This window comes from Neopelma chrysocephalum, unplaced genomic scaffold (assembly GCF_003984885.1).
Source record: "Neopelma chrysocephalum unplaced genomic scaffold, ASM398488v2 Primary Assembly neopelma1_22, whole genome shotgun sequence".
Taxonomy (NCBI): domain Eukaryota; kingdom Metazoa; phylum Chordata; class Aves; order Passeriformes; family Pipridae; genus Neopelma; species Neopelma chrysocephalum.
Genome location: NW_020897689.1, coordinates 26580686 through 26601869, shown reverse-complemented (window position 1 = coordinate 26601869; position 21184 = coordinate 26580686). Strand labels below are relative to the sequence as shown.

Below are 21184 nucleotides of genomic sequence, written 5' to 3'. Positions count from 1 at the left end.
AGCCCTGTATTGTCATTCTGTTAAAAGTGATATCTTCACAACTCTTACCCTTGGTCTTCACAGAGCTTCTGTAATGTTTTCACGGAGTTTCTCCACTAAGACACTTGTAACATACTTCCTTTTTCATTAGTTTCTGAGGCTGACAAGAGATGTTCAGGGGTGGTACCATTCAGATAGAGCTACCAATTGAAAGCCAAGATGGGAGACCATCTGCAAGCATAGACATTCTGGTGCTTGTATGTTTTTGTAGCATTCACTTTTCTTGGACTTAAAATATCATAATGTACTTGAAAGAACATTTTTCAAGGAAATCAGTCTCTATTTTTGCTAAACGAGGTCAAGGTTTGTGAGTAAGACTGAAGCTGTAGAAAGAGTCTCATAAAACTATGCTTCATTAAATTAAAATGAGTGCTTTGAGTGAAATGAGTGAATTGAGTGATTTTTTATGGAGCAAGAAATATTTAACACATTCTTTCACTTAATTTCTAAATAGTAAAGAGTAAAAAGCTCTGAGACGGTTTTAATCATGAAATTTGCTGATTAAGACCATCAAAGTCATATAATCACACAATCACACTGTCACTGCCATCATAGAAATCAAAGTATGGATTCTCAAGTATCATGTGCCTTGAGTGCACAGGACTAAGCAAAGCCATTTCCCTGGCTTGACAGTAAATATTGTTCTTTCAATATATGTGTAGAAAAACTCTAGAGATCATGAAAACCTGTAGCTCAGGCAACAATTTACTGTGATACCTGTCACAAAATTGCCATGCTACAGAATTGCAGAACACTAAAAAACTGGTAGAAAATGAGTTATTGACCCATGCAGATGGGGTTTGTGTAATGTTGGTTCAAGGTCTGACATAGATTAGCATTTTCCATTAGATCACTGTCAGTCACTAGTTCCTATAGTGGCTCCTTTGCTTAGGCACCCTGGTGTCCTTGCAAAGAGGATCAGGATCTTCTTTTAGTACAAGGATGTCCATTTTCACTATGTGACCACATTGCAGAGCATGAATTTATTTGACTTTGACGGGAGAAGTCCATTGGAGATGTTGTATGTAGGTTTTATCTGGTGGTCACCTCATTCCTACTAGAAAAATAAAACTTTGACAATCATAACTGACTGGCTTGCAGAAATCTAGATACATACCTGATATCTCCGTATGTGTATTAGTCATTTAATTTTATATGTTTTATGCGACTTTGATAGGCTCTCTATTTTTACCAGATGTCAGTGCTGTAGGAATATGTGACCTGTCCCTTGTACTTGCTTCCTTTATTATCTGAGATATATAAGACACCCATATCCCACTGATTATCTGCAATTGATAGAAGGTAGTGACTGTAATACTTTCATTTTAAGAAGTCTTCTATGAAGAAATTAAGCAAAATATCTCTAGAGTTGCAAACTTAGGTGCAACAGTAGGGTACTTAAAAGAGAGCAACCCAGGTAAGAATGTGTTAACCTCATTCCAAATTTTGGGTTTCCTTCCTTTTGATTCCCTTTTTCTGTTCCTCCAGATGAAACAGCATTCTAAACATTCTGTAAGTTCTGCTTAAAAAATATTAAGATCATAAAGTTCATCATCCTACAGACTGAAAAGGATAAAATGCAACATCTAAATTTGTGTATGAGGTGTATGCTTCAACACTGCCTATATGACATTTATGAAATGATTCAATTTAGTATATTATCTTACATGCACATTATACAGATATAATAACCTGGTTTTTCTCTTTCTGGGAAAAGAAAATGTCCTTTGGCAGTTCTGAATTTGCAGTGAAATTCACAACACGCTCTCCAACTGAGGCGCTGTACCTTATTGAGTCAGAGAGACTTGGTGTCCTAGACCACAGGAAAGGCATAAGAAGTCTAATTGCACAGTATATTATTACTCACTGAAGAAGATCAGAATTTGTTTTTAAAGTTGACTGTTAATTGTGTGCACAAATAAGAAGAGTGGAAGCAGACAATCACAGTTTAGTATTTCTTTTTGTGGCCCCAATATCTTTGCATGCAATCCTGCATATTGCCAATCACATTCCTAAGAGGATTGAAAAAATCAGACTATTCGTGTCTAAATTTTGCTGACATATTACTGCTACAATTCTTGTAATGTATTTAGATATGACTCAGAGATTAATTATGTGTTAGGTTACTTTAGTGACTACAGTTTTCGTGACACTCTTAGTGGAGAATCGACTTGCTATTAGCCACAGAAATGAAGAGAAGAAAAGAAAGCCAAACCCAAAACTTTAAGGCACATAATATCCTGGTACTAACTGCCACAGTTGCTCACCAGAAGCACATGGATGAAAACAGTTGTCAAATGTAAATGTGAAACTTGTCACCACAGGTATATGCAAACTAAAGATTGTTGGATGCAGACAGAAAAAAAAAATACACACCAATTTTTTTTACATCATTGGTGGGATGCCTCTCTTGTTTTCTTCTGTATGCATGCTATTCACAAGGGCCTCCTCACAGATCAGCTAGAGTTTAATTACATTTTTTCTCCCAGTAACTCCCACTTATTGATCTGCCCATGTACTTGGAATAAGTTGGTGTTACTGGCCAAAACATTTCCCTTATGACTCCCTGTCCACTGCTCAAGATTAAATTATATTGTAAATATCACTTGCCTGGTGTGATTGCTGACATGGAAGCAAAAATTAGACATTCTCTTGAGAGTTTTACCCAAGGCACTGAAACATCCATATTACATGCCAAAATGTATTAGGAAGATAATTTGAGACCTCATTTTCTTCTGAACACCTTTAATAAAATATGTGGATAGATGCATTTTAGAATATGTATTCTTTTATTGATGTCTAGATTTTCATTAATGTGATGTAATGTAACAGAAAGGCCACACATAATGACTGCAAAATATCAAGACCTTTGGGATAAAGCAATGTGCTACATGAGGAACATGTGGAAGTGTGATTCTCAGCATAGACGTATCTTCCACTTGTTTGTGAAAGTTTGAGTATTAGGGAGAGGAATTTTGCTGGGAACATTCCATGGTGTGGGAGTAAAAAAATAAGCAAATTCTGAGAATCTTTGGAGTTCACCATGGAAATTAGAACCTCTTTTTGTTTACCACAGAGCATAAAATGAGATCGCAACTACACACAGTACTGCTAAAAAACATCATTTATGTCCTCTCAGTTCAAACAGTAACACAGCATTTCTTTGAAAAGACTGCTGCAATCTGAAATATAAGTACCAATATGGTGTGTTTCAATTTGTGCGCATGGTTAAATGCCCTCCTGACTCAAAACTCTACATACATAACATTATGTATTTACATTGCCTTCCACTTGTGTCCCAGCCCTTTGGTTTCTGGACTTGGCAGACACCTGAGGATTCAGGAGTGTCCTCTGACTCAGTGAATGGTATCTTAGAAGAAGCACATTCATCAAAAAATAAAAAAAACCCAACATTTCTCCCTGCTTAGTTTCTGAACAGACAAGGCTATTAGACTCAAGGTCCTGTGGACCTGATGATGCTTAATTAGCATGTCTCTGGTGGTAATTAACTCTGTTTGTAATTTCTCTCTTTGAGAAAAGAAGACTTCCCCTTGGTTGAGCAGGACTAGGTTAGAGACCGTGGAGTCAAACCTGACACCCACAAGTCCATAGGCCCTGATGGGATGCATCCACAAGTGTTAAGGGAACTGGCGGACATCATTGCTAAACCACTCTCAATTGTCTTAGAAAGGTCATGGCAGTCAGGAAAAGTACCTGAGGACTGGAAAAAAGCAAATGTCACCCCAGCCTTAAAAAAGGGCAAGGAGGACCCAGGCAACTACAGGCCAGTCAGCCTGTGGTGTGTTGGTCCTGGTTGGATGCCAGGTACCCACCAAAGCCTCTCTTCTATCACTCCCCTCTGCGACTGGACTGGGGAGAGAAAAACTAAAGGCTCATAATCAAGGGGACAGATCACAAACCGAATACCATAATGGGCAAAACAGACTCAACTTGGGGAAATAATTGAATTTATTACCAGTCAAAATTACCAGGATGATGAGAAGTAAAACAAATCTTAAAAACACCTTCCCTCCACCCTCCCCTCCTTCCTGGGCTCTACCTCCTCACCGCCAGGGAGGCACAGGGAGTTGAGAAGGGGGCTACACTCTATTCATCACATTTCATCACACTTTCTGCTGCTGTTCAGGGAGAGGAATCCTTCCTCTGCTCCAGTGTGGGGTCTCTCCCACGTGAGACAGTTCTCTGTGAACTTCTGCAGCATGAGTCCTTCCCATGGGCAACAGTCCTTCACAAACTGCTCCAACGTGAGTCACTCTTCCACAGGGTGCAGTCATTCAAGAACAGTCTGCTGAAATATGAATCCGCCTCAGGGTCACAAATCGTACAAGGAAACCTGCCTTAGCATGGGCTCCTCTCTTCACAGGTCCACAGGTCCCTGCCAGGAGCCTGCTCCAGCCAACCTTCCCATGGGATCACAGTGCCTTTCTTTGGGCATCAACCTGCTCAGGTGTGGGTCTCCTCCACAGGCTGCAGGTGGATCTCTGCACTCCCGTTAACCTCCATGGACTGCAGTAGGACAGCTTGCTTCACCATGGTCTTCACCATGGGCTGCAGGGGAATCTCAGCTCTGGTACCTGAAGCACCTCCTCTCCCATTTTCCCCACTGGCCTTAGTGTCTGCAGAATTGTTCCTCTCACATATTCTCAACTCCTCTCTTCTCTGGCCACAATTACATCTGCACAATAAGTTGGTTTTTTTCCCATCCTAAATGTTATCACAGAGGTCTTATTACCATCACTAATAAGTTCAGCCTTGGCCAGCAGTGGGTCTGTCCTGGATCCATCTGGTATTGGCTTTGTCAGACATGGGGTAAGCTTCTAGCAGCTTCTCACAGAAGCCGTCCCTGTAGTCCCCCCTGCTACCAAAACCTGGTCATGCAAACCCAATACACCACCAGTCCTCAATCCTTGGAAAGGTGGTGGAACAGTTCATCCTGAAGGCCGTCTCTAAGCATGTGGAAGACAAAGAAGTGATTAGGAGTAGTCAGCATGAATTCACCAAAGGGAAATTGTGCTTAGCCAAAATGATTGCCTTCTATGATGGAACAAGTGACTGGATAGATGAAGGGAGAGCAGTAGATGTTGTCTACCTGGACTTCAGCATGGCTTATGACACTGTCTCCCATGATATCCTCATAGACAAGCTAAGGAAGTGCAGGCTGGACCAGTGGATTGAGAACTGTCTGAATGGCAGACCTCAGAGGGTCATGATCAGTGACATAGGGCCTAGTTTGAGACCTATCACTAGCAGTGTCCCCCAAGGGTCAAAAGTGTGTCCACTATTGTCTAACTTATTAATCAGTTACTTGCATGAAGTGGTAGATGCCTCCTCAGCAAGTTCACTGATGACACAAAGCTGTGAGGAGTGACCGATAGCCCAGAGTGATGTGCAGCCCTTCAGAGGAACCTTGACATGTTGGAGAGATGGGCAGAGAAAAACATTCTGAAATTCCACAAAGGCAAGTGCGGGGTCCTCCACCTGTGGAATAATGATGCCAGACACCAGTACAGGCTGGGGGTTGACCTGCTGGGAAATAGCTCTGTGCAGAAAGATCTAGGAGTCCCAGCGGACAACAAGCTGTCCATAAGCCAGCAGTGTGCCCCTGTTGCCAAGAAGGCAAATGATCTCCTGAGGTGCATTAGGAAGACCATTGTCAGTAGGGCAAAGGAGGTGATCCTTTCTCTCAGCTCAGCCCTGGTGAGGCCCCATCTGGAGTGCTGTGTCCAGTTCTGGGCGCCTCGGTACCAGAGAGACATGGAGCTTCTGGAGCAGGCCCAGCAGGGGGCTACAAGGATGATTAAGAGAATGGAGCATCTCACTTATGAGGAAAGCCTGAGAGAGTTGGGCCTGTTCAACTTCACAAAGAGACGACAGAGAGGGGACCTCATCAATGGATACAAGTCTCTGAAGGGAGGGTGCCAAGAGGATGGAGCCAGGCTCTGCTCAGTGGTGCCAAGCAATAGGACAAGAGGCAACCGGCAGAAACTGATGTACAGGAAGTTCCACCTGAGTATAAGGAAGAACCTTATCGTGCAATGACTAAGCACTGGACTAGATTGCCCAGAGATCATGCGGTGTCTCCCTCACTGGAGATATTCAAAAGCTGTCTGAACACAATCCTGAGTAATATGATCTAGGGCACTCTGCCTGTGTCTCATACATATCTTACTTGAATATTTTTATAGTTAAGCTATACACCTTGATATAGTAGAATACGTAATTATAGAATTGTTTGGGTTGCAAGGGACCTTAGAAATCATCTGGTTACACCCTCCCTGCACCTTGCACTAGAGCACACTGCTCAAAGCCCCATCCAACCTGGCCTTGAACACTTCCGGGCTGGATGGGTCATCCAAGCTTCTCTGGGCAACCTGTTCCCATGTCTCACCACAGGCATGGTGAAGAATTTCTTCCTAATATCTAATCTAAACTTGCTCCTCTTCAGTCTGAAGCCATTCCCCTGTTGTGCTATCACTACATGCCCTTGTATAAAGTCCCTCTCCAACACTCTTGTAGGCCCCCTTTAGATACTGGAAGGAGCTCTAAGGTCTCCCCGGAGCCTTCTTGTCTCCAGGCTGAACAACAACAACAACTTTCTCAGCCTTTGCTCATAGGAGAGGAGCTCCAGCCCTCTGAGGATCTTTGTGGCTTCCTCTGGTCTCGCTCCAACAGGTCCACATCCTTCTAATATCAGTTATCTTAGCAGTTATTGAACTTAAACTTTACATTATGCATTATATTGTGCATATGACAGTTTGGTTTGCTCAACGTCTTGAACTGCTATAACATAATCAGAGTATTGAAAAAAAAATTATGAGCATTGTCTCTTCATAATTAGCCTATAAAATGCATGTCAATTATGATGGTTTGTAAGTTGCTAATGGCCATAAACCCTTTTTATTATATTAGTAATTTTGATTTATTAATTATCTATTTTGTACTACCTGCTACATTCATCTATATTATCTACATACTCTGTACCTACCTATGTACGCATTATTTAAGTGGAAAGATTTGTTACTTGATTGTTTTTCACAGCTTCCTTTAAAAATGTTAGAAACATAATTCTGCAGTCTTGTGAGATAAAGTTGGAGGGGCTCTGTGGCATATCGGTAAATCTTTTATAGAACAGAAGTTTGCACATTTATCTAACAGAAAGAACATATTTCTTGAACATGTGCTTTATGTATAAACTTGAAACATATGAGTAGACAATATAGTTAAATGAAATTTGTAAAAGAATAGGTAGTTTCTGCATTCAGGTTTTGTTATTTTGCATTCATTTTCACTTTAATTACATAGGATTTAAATAGGTATTTTTCTAGCCACTAGGCTATTCCAGCAAATTGTTGTGCATTAGGGACACCTCATTAACAAGGATGAATATATTCATATCCTTCCTACCCAGGGCATCCTCAAGAAAACAAAAGCAAATGTAACATGAATGTTGAAAGTAATAAGCATTCTTCAGCCTCATAATGCTGTATCTATTTAACATCTCATTTATTCCTATGCCATCAAGTAGTTTTGGTCTGCTGTCTGTAGAATTGCTATTTCCACTGTTTATTACTATGTTCATCGATTGTCTTAATTTATTTCATGAGTAATTAAATGTTCTTATTTTGGCCAAAAAATAACAATACAATAAAAGTCTTAATCAACTTCCTCTCAGCTATTCAGCATGATCAGATAGCCCTGTCTCCAGCTGTTAATGTCACTAAACATTGATGTATAGGTTCAGCCAACACAATTATGGAAAATTATGCATATTCTTTGAAAAATACTAATGAAATCAGAGACTGTAGGATGGGACTTTTGTGCAGAAGAATTGTCCACTAAATATTTAAGAAAAGCAACACTCCTTTCTTCAATATTCAGAATATTATACTTATTCTTTCCCTCCTGGAAGGTGCACTATGGTACATGATTGTTTAGGGGTTTTTTCCTAATTCACAGCAGTAATATTGTTAAGGTAAAATGAAGCTATATTCTACTAAATGCTCATGTTTTTAATCACAATTGACATGATAAAATAGATGTTTTCAGTGTTGTAACAGCAGGGAAAAAAAAAGAAAACCTCTTTTAATGCATCCAGCAATCTAGGATTTGGGAATAAAGAGGTTTTACTCTGAATTGCAATTTCTCCCATGTTTTGGAACCTTTACTGTCACTCCTTTTGGTTACACGGATTTGTTGCTCCCTTTTGGTTTTGGTTTGGTTTTTCTATCACTCTGTGGTGTTTCTTTCTGGTTTTGTTTCTTCTTTTCTTCCTCCCCTTTTAAATCTGCTTTTTCATAACCCTATGATCTTTTGCTTTCACAAGCATATTTTCTCTGTTATTCTCTATCTGTTCATCCGATTCCTTTTGGGTAGATCATCCTCTCTTTCTTCTGCTTTTTTCTCTGGTACTTCCTCATAGAAGATTCATTGACAGCTCAGACTCAAAATAGGTGTAGAACTATATGTATCTTTTCTCCTGAATGTTTCGATCCTACTTGCCATCCAAGCTCATATAGCAGTGCTTAGCCAAGCTTCCTCCACAATCTTTTGAAAGCCTGTCGCTGTCTCTCTATATAGACAAATGTCACTTTTTTGCTTTTTACCACTTCTTGCACATCTTCCTTAGCATCCATATTTCCAGTCCATCCAAAACACAGCTGGTAACATGGCTGTTCCCATTGGTCAAACCATAGTTAAGAAGAGTTTAAACTCGTCTTTAACTTCAAGATGTTCCACAATATTCTGTCCCAACAGATCAAGTGTTTCCTCATCCCAGCCATTTTGCTCTATAAGACTACATATTCTAAATAATTCCATGACATCTCCTATGCCTGCCATGACTTCACTATGCTATAAATTATTAGTCCTTTTGGTTCTTTGTTTACATATACTCTTTTTCCACAGTGAACAAAAATGAAAGTTTCATAGCCATTCAGATAATGAAAAAATGAAAATAAATCACTGTGTTTGGGCATGTCCGAGTTTATTGAACTATTTAAGGCAAGGTTCTAATTTTTTTTTCTTATATAACACACTAATCTATTGCTTTAAGAGAACTTATCAATCATCTTAAGGACAGTTGAATAATAGTAAATGGATTTAAATGAAACTTAACTGGTTGAAGCTTTGTTTTCATAAGCCTTGAAGTGTGAAAGATATTCATAGATACCAGAGACTGGAGTATTTTGATTTGGTCTCTATATCCTTCAGAAGTATTCTTCATGATGGCGTATTTTTGTTCAAGTCATATTTTCAATAACCTGAGTAATGAATCTACTACTACATCCTTTTGGATGTTTCTTGGTTACAATCTAATAGATCACATTTTTTAAACAGTTGGTAGGGATGTAAAATGCTCATATTGTCACAACAGTATAATTGACAAGTCCAGTTCTCTGAATATATTATTTTTGTGCTTTCAAAGGTGCCTTTAACCCTTCTCCTCTTAAGGTAAATCAGTTAGCCTCTCCATTTGGAGTATTTCAAGAGTCTTTTGCGGTATTTTGAAAACTCTTTTTTTGGAATTAAAGGTCTCTTGAGAAGGAACGTTTTCTGCATTGCAGGGATCCGGTGAGGGGGAATGAAATGCAGGACATCCAGATTAGCTTTGAAGCATATTGAAAAAGAATCCTCTTTGGCTCACCACAGATTCAGAAGAAAATATAAAATATGTTCTGATGAAATGCAGAGCATGCTTTTCCAGACTGACATTAACTAAATGCTGTTTTAGAAAACTTCATTGTTGCCAATTTATCAGTAGGTACAATGTCTACAACCTGTTAAAACGTGAACTTTAGCAGAGAGAACACTGGAGGAACATAGTGGAAACCTGTTTGCTATGGATGTTTATTGGTTCTCCAAGAGAGATCTTAAGAGTTACATTTACAAAAGCATTATGTGATTAGGGGTGCCGGAAAAGAATAAAGTTGCTGAGTGACTGCCACTGCCCTTATAAGAGGACATCCTCTAAGAAATCCTCTGCCCATCAGGAGCTGAGACAGCACCTCGAGACTGTTTTGTCACATCTGAAACCCATAATTTACACATTAGTAGCTCAGAGGTTGCAGTAGCAGTTGCATACAGACTTTTGCTTGTGTTGAGGACTGAAATAAGAGCATCTGCCCTCAAAGTGGTTATTATATCACTTGGGATGAAGATTTCCATTTTCAACTTGTTGTAATCAATATTCTATAGCATTTTGAGTCACTTCAGGGACAAATAACTGCAATCAAGAATTAAGTGTTGAAATCTCTTACATTGTTATTACCATGTGGAAGTTGTGGCTATACCAGTTCCTCTATATAGTAGGAGTAGGTAGAGATATTTGAACACTGCTTAGTACGCTGAAAATCTATGGAGAATTAAACCAAGTCATGCATTAGCAGAATAAGATGATTTTTTTTTGTGAATAGGAGTCAGCAAATATTAAATACAACCCTCCAAATATATAGGTTATTAAATAGTTGGTTTGGCTTCATTTTGACAGTTAGTGTAATGTATTGTTATTTTATTCTTAATTTGAAAATAACTTACAGAAATAACGTATTAATATTGTCTTGAGATGCTTATAGTCTGGGTGAACAATATGCACATTGAGTAAAACTGCACTCAAATCATGAAAAGTATGCATTTAAGTCAGAGAAATATTTCCCAATAATTTCACCATGCTTTGTGTGTGGCCTAAGAAGTCCAGAAAGTGTTCCATTAAGGGCATGATCTTTTCTAATGCATCCATTTGGCCCTGAAAACATGCAGATGAGCAGTTAAGGCATCCTGGGAGGCCCCTGTCCTTGAATGTTTTCAGGACTGAGTACAGGTGATGATACTTATCTTACTTTTCGTATCAGGAAAATTTTCTTTCATCTGCTTTCCAGCTAATGGAACAAGATAATTTTTCTTGTATACTGTTTTGGTATCCCTATCACTATGTTGGACATGGGAAATATTAAGTGATAAAAAGAATCAGAAAATGTTTATTCCAATTATTTTTGCAATAAGAAACAAAGAGTGCTAAACATGCACATGCTGTTTATTATCTTAGCTTGAATATCTTATGGCCTCTGTTGTATTTCATTCTTTTAGGCCTTTCTCTGAGATCTGCCTGTTGCACAGCCATACGTATTAGATGACTTTGGGACTTGCTTTCCATCAACGATGAAGGGATTGTCTAGCAGCCGTAGTCATCATCATGGGGTTGCCTGTGACTCTCCATGTGACAGTCTGCCACACCACCAGGACAGGAAGCCATATTTGTTAAACCCAGTGGACCCCCATCCTGCAGACCACCCCTACTACACTCAAAGGAACTCTTTTCAGGCAGAGTGCATGGTGCCCTACAACGATCAGATTGCCAGCAGCACATTTCCCAGGAGGCATTATAGTTCCCACCATGAACTCAAAGATGAATGTGCTCTGGTTCCCCATGGAACTGCCAACAAGACCAATCGCATTCCTGCCAACCTTTTGGACCAGTTTGAGCGGCAGCTGCCTCTGAATCGGGATGGCTACCACACTCTGCAGTACAAGCGAACTGCCATGGAGCACCGCAGTGACAGCCCAGGGAGGATCCGGCACCTGGTTCATTCTGTCCAAAAGCTCTTTACCAAGTCCCATTCACTGGAGGGACCATCCAAGGGGAGTGTCAATGGGGGAAAAGCAAGCCCAGAGGAGTCACAGACAATGAGGTATGGGAAGCGCAGCAAGAGTAAAGAAAGGCGATCAGAAGGTAAGCCCAGATCCAATGCATCAGGATGGTGGAGTTCAGATGACAACTTGGACAATGATGTTTGCATTTATCATGGTCCCAGTGGGGTCATGACCATGGGAAGATGCCCTGATCGTTCTTCCTCCCAATACTTTATGGAAGCCTATAACACTATTAGCGAACATACTGTGAAGTCCTCCAGAAGCAATAACGATGTCAAATGCTCTACCTGTGCAAACCTGCCTGTGAATTTGGACTCCCAGTTAATGAAGAAAAGCTCTTGGTCCTCTACATTAACCGTGAGCAGAGCCCGTGAAGTTTACCAGAAAGCATCAGTTAACATGGACCAGACAGTGGTGAAGGCAGAGACGTGTCAACAGGAACGGTCATGTCAGTACCTCCAGGTACAGTGTGGAGAACTGATTGCTGTTAACTGTGCTCTGCCTTGTTTTATGTGTTTGTGGGGGATGGAGGTTTGCTCTGATGTCTCAACTTTACCCAGAAGTAACTGATCAACAAACAAGGGGGTACTGCTGCTGAAATTAAAAATAAATCAACTTTTTCTTTTTTTGTTTTTTTTTTTTGCCAGCATTCAGTATTTCAAACAGTTCATGTTAGAAAGGATTGTTTTTTTCATGTGAGAAAAATAAGACCATTCTGTGTACTTTTTGAATTTATAAGGCTGTCACAGTAGGGGTATAGGGAATTTGATGTTGTAGTGCCTGCATTTAGCATTACAATGTCAATTAACTGAATGTTACCAGGATACAAATTCTTTGATTTCTGTAATTTTGAGATTTGCCTTCATTTACTGCTCATTTTTTTATGAAAGCTTTTGAGACCCTTTTGAGAAACTTGGGGGTACCTGAGTACTTTCTCCAGCAGGAAAACAGCATACTTTTCTTTTAGACATAGAATATAAATTCTCTTAAAACAGTTATTGTAACGTGTCCAGATTTGTTTATTGGGCTATTCCTCTTTTTCATGGCTTTGAGTCAAAAATAAAAAATCAAAAGGTTGAAATTATTGCTTGTTCTGATTATACACTTTAGGAGTACATCACCTACTCCCTCACAAGCTGTTTGCAGTTAATACAGCGTCACTATTTTTCACCAGTATTGTATCTTTAAATGTCAAGAATCAGATGTCTCCTCTTGGAGCTATCACACTGCCGGTGAATGTTTGTGGCAGGAACATGGATCAGAAAATATTAAAACTGTTTCATTCTTAGGAGAGCTGTGGATAGCTTTTATGCACTTTAAACGAAGCACTTATGGCACATCTAAGTGTGTGTGTAAGATGGAACAACGTCGCGCAGAGAAGAGAGAAGACCATGAGGAAAAAAGAGGTTTGCTAAGATGATTTGGTTTCATTTTAATGTAGTGGGACTCTTCTCTATCTGTATAGAAACTGTAGCGAGATCTCTCATATGGGTGCTTGAATGAGACAGTCAGCTTCCACATTCTGTTGTTTAAGTCAGTATGCAGACAAAGCGTAGGACTGAGGCATCCGCATTTAAAAATTGATATTAAAAGGTTTTATTGAGTGACATGCAAAATAATTTTGATAGCCAGCCTCTGGGATTCTAATTTTTAAATGTTAATGAATGGATATGTATATTTTATATTAATTGTTAGGAGGGTGGGGTGGGGGAAGAGGAGGCAATACAAATTCTCAGAGTGTGTTTACAGCTCTGTGTATGGACTGCAGAGGGAGAGGGGTTTCAAAATAACCTCAGGTTGCAACCTTTTGAGCTTTGGGGTTTCTTTTTATTAAGTCTCTTGTGTCTGAATTTTGTGGGTGAGAAGAAATCATAACTTTAGTCTTGATTTCTGTGGTTACTTTGGACCCTGAGATTTCTTTGGTTGATGTTTTTGTTTACTCCTTCAGTCTTCCTCTTGGGTTCAGATAAAATAGCTGACAATTCAGTATGTGACCAGATGGCTAGAAAAGAGTGAAAAACTGTGCCAGCATCAGCTTTAAATGAACACCTCCATAGGGACCTTTAGATAATGTTTAGCTGACAGGAATAGACTCCTGAAGTGGAATTAGAGGACATTATCTGTGTCTGTATGAAAATATGTCCAACAATTGTCAAGGGTAAGAATAACTAAATTCTCACTTAGAATAACTAAATTCTCACTGTGTTTCCCATCCTTACTGGTAGTTTCATTTTGGTTTTCACTTAATTTTGTTTAATTTTTTTTAATGGTATGTCATTATAAAAACAAGGGAAATATAACAGGTTTGAAATTGTTGGGGGTTTTTAAAGGAAAGTCTTAACCGAGCATCAGTTAACATTGGAAATAATATTCAAAGAGTACAGTAGATTCAAGGAAGCAAATCAGGATTATTCTTCACTCTTGGCAGCTTGAAAGGATGAAAAATGCATATAGATATTAAAAGAGTCAGTCTATTTTGAATGCATCCCATTGCTTTTCTCTTCACTGTATCGCTTATCTTTTTACACTACAAGCCCTTTGGGGCTTGGACTTTGTTCCCTTTTGTATTTCCACAATGGGGCACAGGACCTAACTGAGGCCTTTTAGCTGTCCTGCAATATAAATGTGTATTAACAGCAGCAGAGTACTAGTCTGTTAGTGGTTGTAGAATTATTCTGTATATCTGTTGTTTTCCTGGTGACCTTCTCATGATTGTACCAAAAGGCTGGTGTCCTATGTTAGAACAATTAGAAATACCCAAAGTAAGAAGAAAGCTGGAAATTCATTACCACAGTGGACAAATGAGAATTTAATTTCATTATTATGATGCTTCTTTGTTGCTTTATTTAACCCATTAAATGTTAAATAGATGCTTTTATCAACTCATTTGTAATTTAAGTTGTTGTCTGTGGTCCAGGACATTAACTCTCACGACCTAAACTGATCCTTCAAAGAGGCAACTATTTGTTTATGCAAGCTCATCTTGTGACAGTATCAGAATTCAACTCAGGGTACTCAGGATAATTTTCTTTATCTTGACAGATCTGAGTACATTATAGATCACAGGCAACATTGACTTCACATTTGCTTGTAAGAGCTTTTATCATAAAAGTATCTGCATGAATTCTCAGTGTAAATACATGGAAATAACAAACAGTTATCTCGCTGTGATATTTTCCACATAACTGTTCTGTGGAAGGAGTTGGCAGTAGTTCGTGTTGCAGATGGGCTTATTTCTCATAGTTTGGAATTTGGATCGAGTGCAGAGTCTTCCTGCATTGCACTGTCTTTCCAGCCCAGCAGGCTCCACTTCCAGCCCTGGTACTGAGGCACAGTGTTCATCCTTGGAGGTCTAGGGGAGGTTTGAGTAAACACTGTGCATCTTCAGGAAGAGATATTATCCCAGACTAGTCTAAAGACCGCCAAGCAAGTCTTTTCCTCTTACTGCATTTTGGGAACAGAATTGCATTTTTATCTTCTATTTCTTCTTTTAAGAGTGATGAGCTGGATTGTAGAAAGATAATGTCCTTTTTTTTAGCTGATTTTTACTTTAGGAAAGTGTTTCTGTTTGATCCGGATTTATGGTTGGACAAAAGTGAAGGAAGGTGAGAAAGAACTGTTCATGTTTTATCAAAATTCTTCTTCAAAATGGTTTCCCTCCCTTGAAAGAAAAAATTATAAGACAGTGGACAGCCTCTATTTCTCCTCTAGCTTCTTCTCTGGAAAAAATGAAGTGAGGCAAAGCTATAAAGACAAAATGCAAGCGGCAGTTCTTTTCTTCGAACAGTAGGGTCTAAATACATTGGGATATTTTTGACACTCTTGTTTTCTATTAATTCATGATTTTTGCAGCTAATAGAGTATCAAATACACTGCAGAGTTTGTCGCTGATTATAGTTTTGCCATTCAATGTTCCCTGTAATTGCTGTTCACATTGCCCTTGGTCCATTTGTTAAGAGATTGAGAAAAATACAAAGGATGACATTTTTTTGTATTAATCCTCTTTTCTTCTTATGTGAGTCAGTCATAAGTTTTCCTTTAGTCACAACTGATGTGATTGAAGTCAGTTGTGTCAGACACTTGGGGCTGAGGATGGAAATTTTACTTCTCAAAACTGAAGTGCAGTAGGTGGAAACAGCAGTGCGACCATTACAGTTCCACATTTGCATTGCTTGCCATTTGGTGAGATACACTGAGAAATATTATAAAAAAAATATAAGCCAAGTTTCTAGGTGTAGTCAGAATTTTCTGGTGGCAAAGGGTTCCGGTTCATACTGCACTGGGTTTCCTGTGTGAAGGTTGCCTGTAATGGGCATTATTATACCATGTGAAGTGCTAAGAAACTCATAATCTAAGTGACTTGTTTTCCAGTCTCAGACAAGGCACTTCCATAGTTTCTCAGGAGATACTGCTCAGTCCCAATTCCAGCCTCTTTCTGTTGCCTATGTCCATGGATGGCCTAATAGATCCTAGGTTCAGGGTGCTAATAAGGACCAGTAAGTACATTATGATTTGTTAACATGGTATGTTAAATTACAAGGTGTTCATCCTTACGCCACAGCAATTTATGTTAGATCTGTTGTACTGGGCTTATCTATGCCAGTCCATCTGCATTTTCAGTTTATGTCTATGTTTTCCTCATTTATAGTGTTTGCATTTCAGATGCAACTACCATGTTCAAATCTTCCAGTATATATATATATGTATATATATGTATGAAAGTTGTATTAACATCCATTAATATAGACCTTCTATTTTTCATGCATCTCAAGACTTGCCTTTTTTTCTCCATATTCCCTTATAAATTGAAAATTAGTGCATATGTTATTTCTCCTTCAATTTTCCGGTCAGAACTATGAAGTATATGAGGTATAAGTGTCAAGTTTTTTTGTTGAGCTCATATGAAACATACTTCTGGTAAAGTGAGGGAAATGATTTGGACAATTGTGAAATAAAGTGTCAAATGTTTTAATGTGTTCCACCTCAGCTTCCAGGTAATAGAATAATCATGAAAACATTTGGAAATTTTTAAATATTCATGATTTTTAAAATCAGCTAGTATCTAGGAACATTAAAACTGAATAATGAATACAATTAGGGAATTTGTGGAAAATATAAAGAAAGCACAAAATAACTTATTTTCAAAAACTGTATTACTAAGAGGTAGTTCTTTTAAATCTATATCTTGGTTATTTAGCCTACCTGCGAACCCACTCAGATGTCAGTGCTATACTGAGACAAATATGTAGGAGAGTATTTCAGTATAATTGTCTTCCTTATCTTTGCAGTCCTTTGTTTTAGGTAAAAAAAAATTAAAAAAAAGAAACTGTCAACTGTGTTGGTAAGAGTGATCTTGCCACGTATTTCACCACAAACAACTGTTATGTTCTTATTCATTTAATTAAAACCTGTACTGACCTTTGGTGTCTTGAGTAATTCAGTAATGGAGGCCTCCTAAGTACAAAGAGAGCTCTTCTACAGCAATGTGAGTACTTCACATTTAGCTGCAGTTTTATCTGCCCATGTTCCTTTAAGTGATAATTCTCTGTCCTTTAGTTTTATTGCCATCCTGTAACTTCTTAATATTGAATATACTGGCACTGATCTTATTTTTTCTACATTAACTTGAATTACCATCAGTTCATTCTGTTAGCATCCTTACATTCTAATAGCACATCCATTAAGGAATGTAATTCTGGCAACTGGATCCTGTTGCTAGCATAGCATAAGTACGAGTTAGCAAAATACTTGGGTGACACTACATTACATACACTGTTATGTGAGAAATGTTTATTAAAATTATGGCTGTACATGACAGCTGGCATTTGGTATCTATTTCAGTTCCTTCATGGATAAGATTTGATTCAGTCCTGGATCTGACTTCTTTCTGTAGCCTTAAATGTTTGGAGAGTTCTAATCTTACCATTTTCAGTAATGTCACTGTTAAAAAAAAAAAACAACAAACAACAGCAACAACAACAGAAACAACATTTTAACCTGCATCTGAGTTTGAAAGCTTAACTTTTATTGTGGAAACATGCAAAGTAGGTGGGGAAGAAAATACTGAGCAGTGATACATTTTCCTCAGTCTGTGCAAAGTCATAAGGAGTATTTCCCTTAATCCAATTACTGGATATTTTGTTTGTTTGTTTCAAGAATGGAATTTATAGTACAGCTCTTGAGTGAGGAAACACTGCAATGCCAGAAGAGTGGTCTGAGCCTGGTCAGCTGGCCACATTTTCTATCCTGCCTTGTGCTGTGCTTGTTGCACAGGTGAGCTTCTGTCACTAGTGAATTAAGGAATAAGAACATCAATCTGTTGTATATTCTTTGTCCTTTCATGCTTTTACCCTGAAATTGTGCAATGGACTGTCTTCTTTAGATTTCTGATAGATATGTATCTATCTCACCAAAGGCTAAGCAATGTGTCATGCAGATGGATGAGGCACTGTGACAGTTCTGATGGGCCAGGGCTTCCAAAGAGAGTCTTTGAATTGTGTCCAGGAGTCTTTTATGCAAATAAGTTTGTGTCTAATTTTGTTTTACTGACATAACCCCAGCCTTCTAACCAGTTTTTAGGAAATATTTGAGGTTTCCTGGTCTATAGCAATTCAGTTCCCAGCAGATGAGAGTGAAGACAGTCACCTTGATTTGATATCAAAGGGGACACTACTGTAGAAGAGAGGTGACCGTTTAGAGTCACTGCAAAGACGCAGTGTGGTGTTCTGAAACCAAGAAAGTTTCCTTACAGCCAAATGAAATCTTCTTATGCAGGTATATTGCATTGCTGTAATCCAAACAAAGGGTTGTGGAAGATTCAGTGAAGTCTGTCCACTGGTCACTAAAATGTGACAGAAGCTAATAGCCAGCTTGAGATGGCATCTTAACTGCATTACTTACAGCAGCTGCCTGTGAGAGCATATTAGCAAAGCACCAGAGACTACCCAGTTACAGTCAGCCAAAAGAAACAGCATAAGCGCTGTTTCTCAAAATGCTCTCTCCACCACATGTGTTTTCTTCCAAGGATTCAGATTCAGCTACATGTTCTCCACCTACTAGCCAGTTTCCTGCTGTCTGCTTGATAGTGGGCTTGTGGTGGTGTGTAGTGAAAGAGATAAAATGACATCTCATCTAACAGGATTGCTTTTGATGCCAACCAGTCACTGTATGCAGGTGTTGAAGTGATTCACCACAAAAGAAGAGATATATATATATAGAAGAAATGAGAAAACATTTCTCCATTGCTAGTCATTGAAAGTGTCCTTTCAAGGATTGGTATTCATGTTAACAGTCATCCTGTTGGCCTTAACTGGGCAAGAAGCCATATGTTGTTATAAACAATGGCATAGAATGCTTCAAGGATATTGTGAAAGATGAGAACAAATGTCTGCCCTCTGCCACTGAGAGAATATCATACATGAGGATCACTGGAGCAGTTTTAGTTTGAGGTCCCAGCCGAGAGTCCTGTTCTGTGACCTTCAGTTATGTTTCCCTCAGCTAATGGACATGGTAGTTGCTGTTTGCCTTCCTTTCTGCAGAATATGTAAGGCACTTGGCTGGAATCATTGTATTGGCATGTCCCTTTTCAGGGTTGGTTGGTTGGATTTTTATGCATAAAGCGGAAGGAGAAAATGTATCTGGAATCAAGACATGGTAGTTTCATGTAAAAGACACACATTCCTCTACATAAAACTGAATGTGAATCAGATCGACAAGCCAGTGGGTAAGACACTTTTTGATGAATGAACATTATAAACTGGAGTGGTGCTTGAAGAATTTTGTCTATTGGCTGACTCTATGAGGATTCATACTTGTTTAGAAGAATTTCCAAACTACTGTTGTGTGAAGGAGGATTGCAGTTCTTCAACCTGTTTGTTCATGTTTGATGCAAGGGGTAGGCACAGAATTGTGGAAATAATGCTCCATCTTGGACAGGCTCTTTATTCTGGCTGTTAATTTTCTTCTCGTAAAAAAATATGGAGATAAGTCAGCTAAATTAAATTAATTTATAGTAGAACATGATTGCTCAAAGAGTACAAGCTAAAGCAAGTGTTGCAACAGATACTGAGCATATTAAGTTTGTCCTAAAGAGAGGCAACCCTCCTATCTGCCTTTATGAAAACACTTGAGGCTTATTAAACATATATTGTTCTTTCTGCTTTCTAAGGCTTCCTTTTTTTGCATACTTCAATGATTCTTAACATTTGCACATTAATAGAAAGAAATGCTACTCATACTTATTGGTCTGATTAATTCAATATTCATGAGTGCCAGGAATAGGCTTAGTAAGTGGAAGATGGCAATTGAAACTTCCTTTACAGCATTCAGAAGAGGCATAATAATGACTAAGACCAAATTGCATGGGTTTGAAAAATCTGCACTGAGCAGTCATTAAGCATTGTTCTTCAGTTATGTGATTTCAATTCATTAAGTATTTGCATACTAATAGAAAGCTAAAGTTACAAGTCTACTGCTGTGAGCAATCGCTAGCCACTCCTTCCAGTCCTTTTGTTTACTTCTACAGTCATCCACATTGCTTTGGCAAAGCATGGGGAGAAGCTTTAATGATTTCAGCTGCAATAAACCAAATCAAACTAGAGATCAATAATGAACTTAATTTGCTATAGGGGCAGTCTGTTTGCTATTTCATCCAGTAAGGTAAGTTAATAACTATTTGGGGAAAAAAAAAAGGAAATTAAATATTCTAATTTAATTGTTTAGAAATTGAATAAAAACTGTTTTCTTTGTCACTACATTCTGGTCTTGTTTCACATGTCACTATATGTGAGCTTTTGAAATTAATGTTTGAAAAGAGGGGGACCAGTATACCTGTTTGCTTGGCTTCTTTTTTTGGGGTCCTAGACTACCTATTAGAAAAATCCAGTTCCTTTAGATCAAAAAATGCATTAAAGGAAATGACTAGTCAGTCCAGCTTGGCTAATGACAAAGTGTGAACACTTCCAGAATAACATAAATTTAGTTAAGATCAGGACGGGTAATCTATACACTAAATGATGCTGAATCCAGGTAAGATGTTGGCTAGTAGCGGTACTTCATCTTTATAGTCTCCTCTGTTTACAAGAGAATATCAGCCACTTAACCAGAAGAAACTGTTGTCAGACTTAGCTTTCATACATGTAACAATTTATTTCTGGGTGTATGCTGAAGTCTTAAGTTTCAGCAAGCTGCATGGCTCAGAGGCCTTTGTTGACTGTTTTCTATATATTTTCATGTTATAATGGTGTTCTGTTTCACTATGCTTTTTGTATAAGTGAAGTGTATCTTCATTTTTAGGCTTGTAAAGAAAGAATTATACATGAACCTAAAGATCATTTGCAGAAAGAAATGTTTCCAGGTTCCCCATTACTTTGATAGTGTGAATAATAATAGTTCTATTTTAATAAAAACAGTCGTGTTCATTGTTAGATCTGAGTTTAGCTCTTCCCCCTTTTTCATGAGAGTAAAAACAATCATGCAA

General features: G+C 38.5%; 1 protein-coding gene across 6 annotated transcripts in view; it reads left to right on the top strand.

Moving 5' to 3' along the window:
• Nucleotides 1-21184, top strand: part of DLGAP1 (DLG associated protein 1) — a 414682-nt gene that overhangs the window by 264502 nt on the left and 128996 nt on the right. For 4 of the 6 annotated variants that reach the window (XM_027675997.1, XM_027675989.1, XM_027676007.1 and 1 more), the window contains one exon: nt 11143-12168. In XM_027675997.1, coding sequence (XP_027531798.1) covers nt 11215-12168 — 954 coding nt within the window. In that variant the 5' untranslated portion in view covers nt 11143-11214. Of the gene's footprint in view, nt 1-4610; nt 4631-5737; nt 5758-11142; nt 12169-21184 lie in introns of those variants that run through there. The other 2 variants (XM_027676016.1, XM_027676026.1) reach the window with 2 other exon arrangements.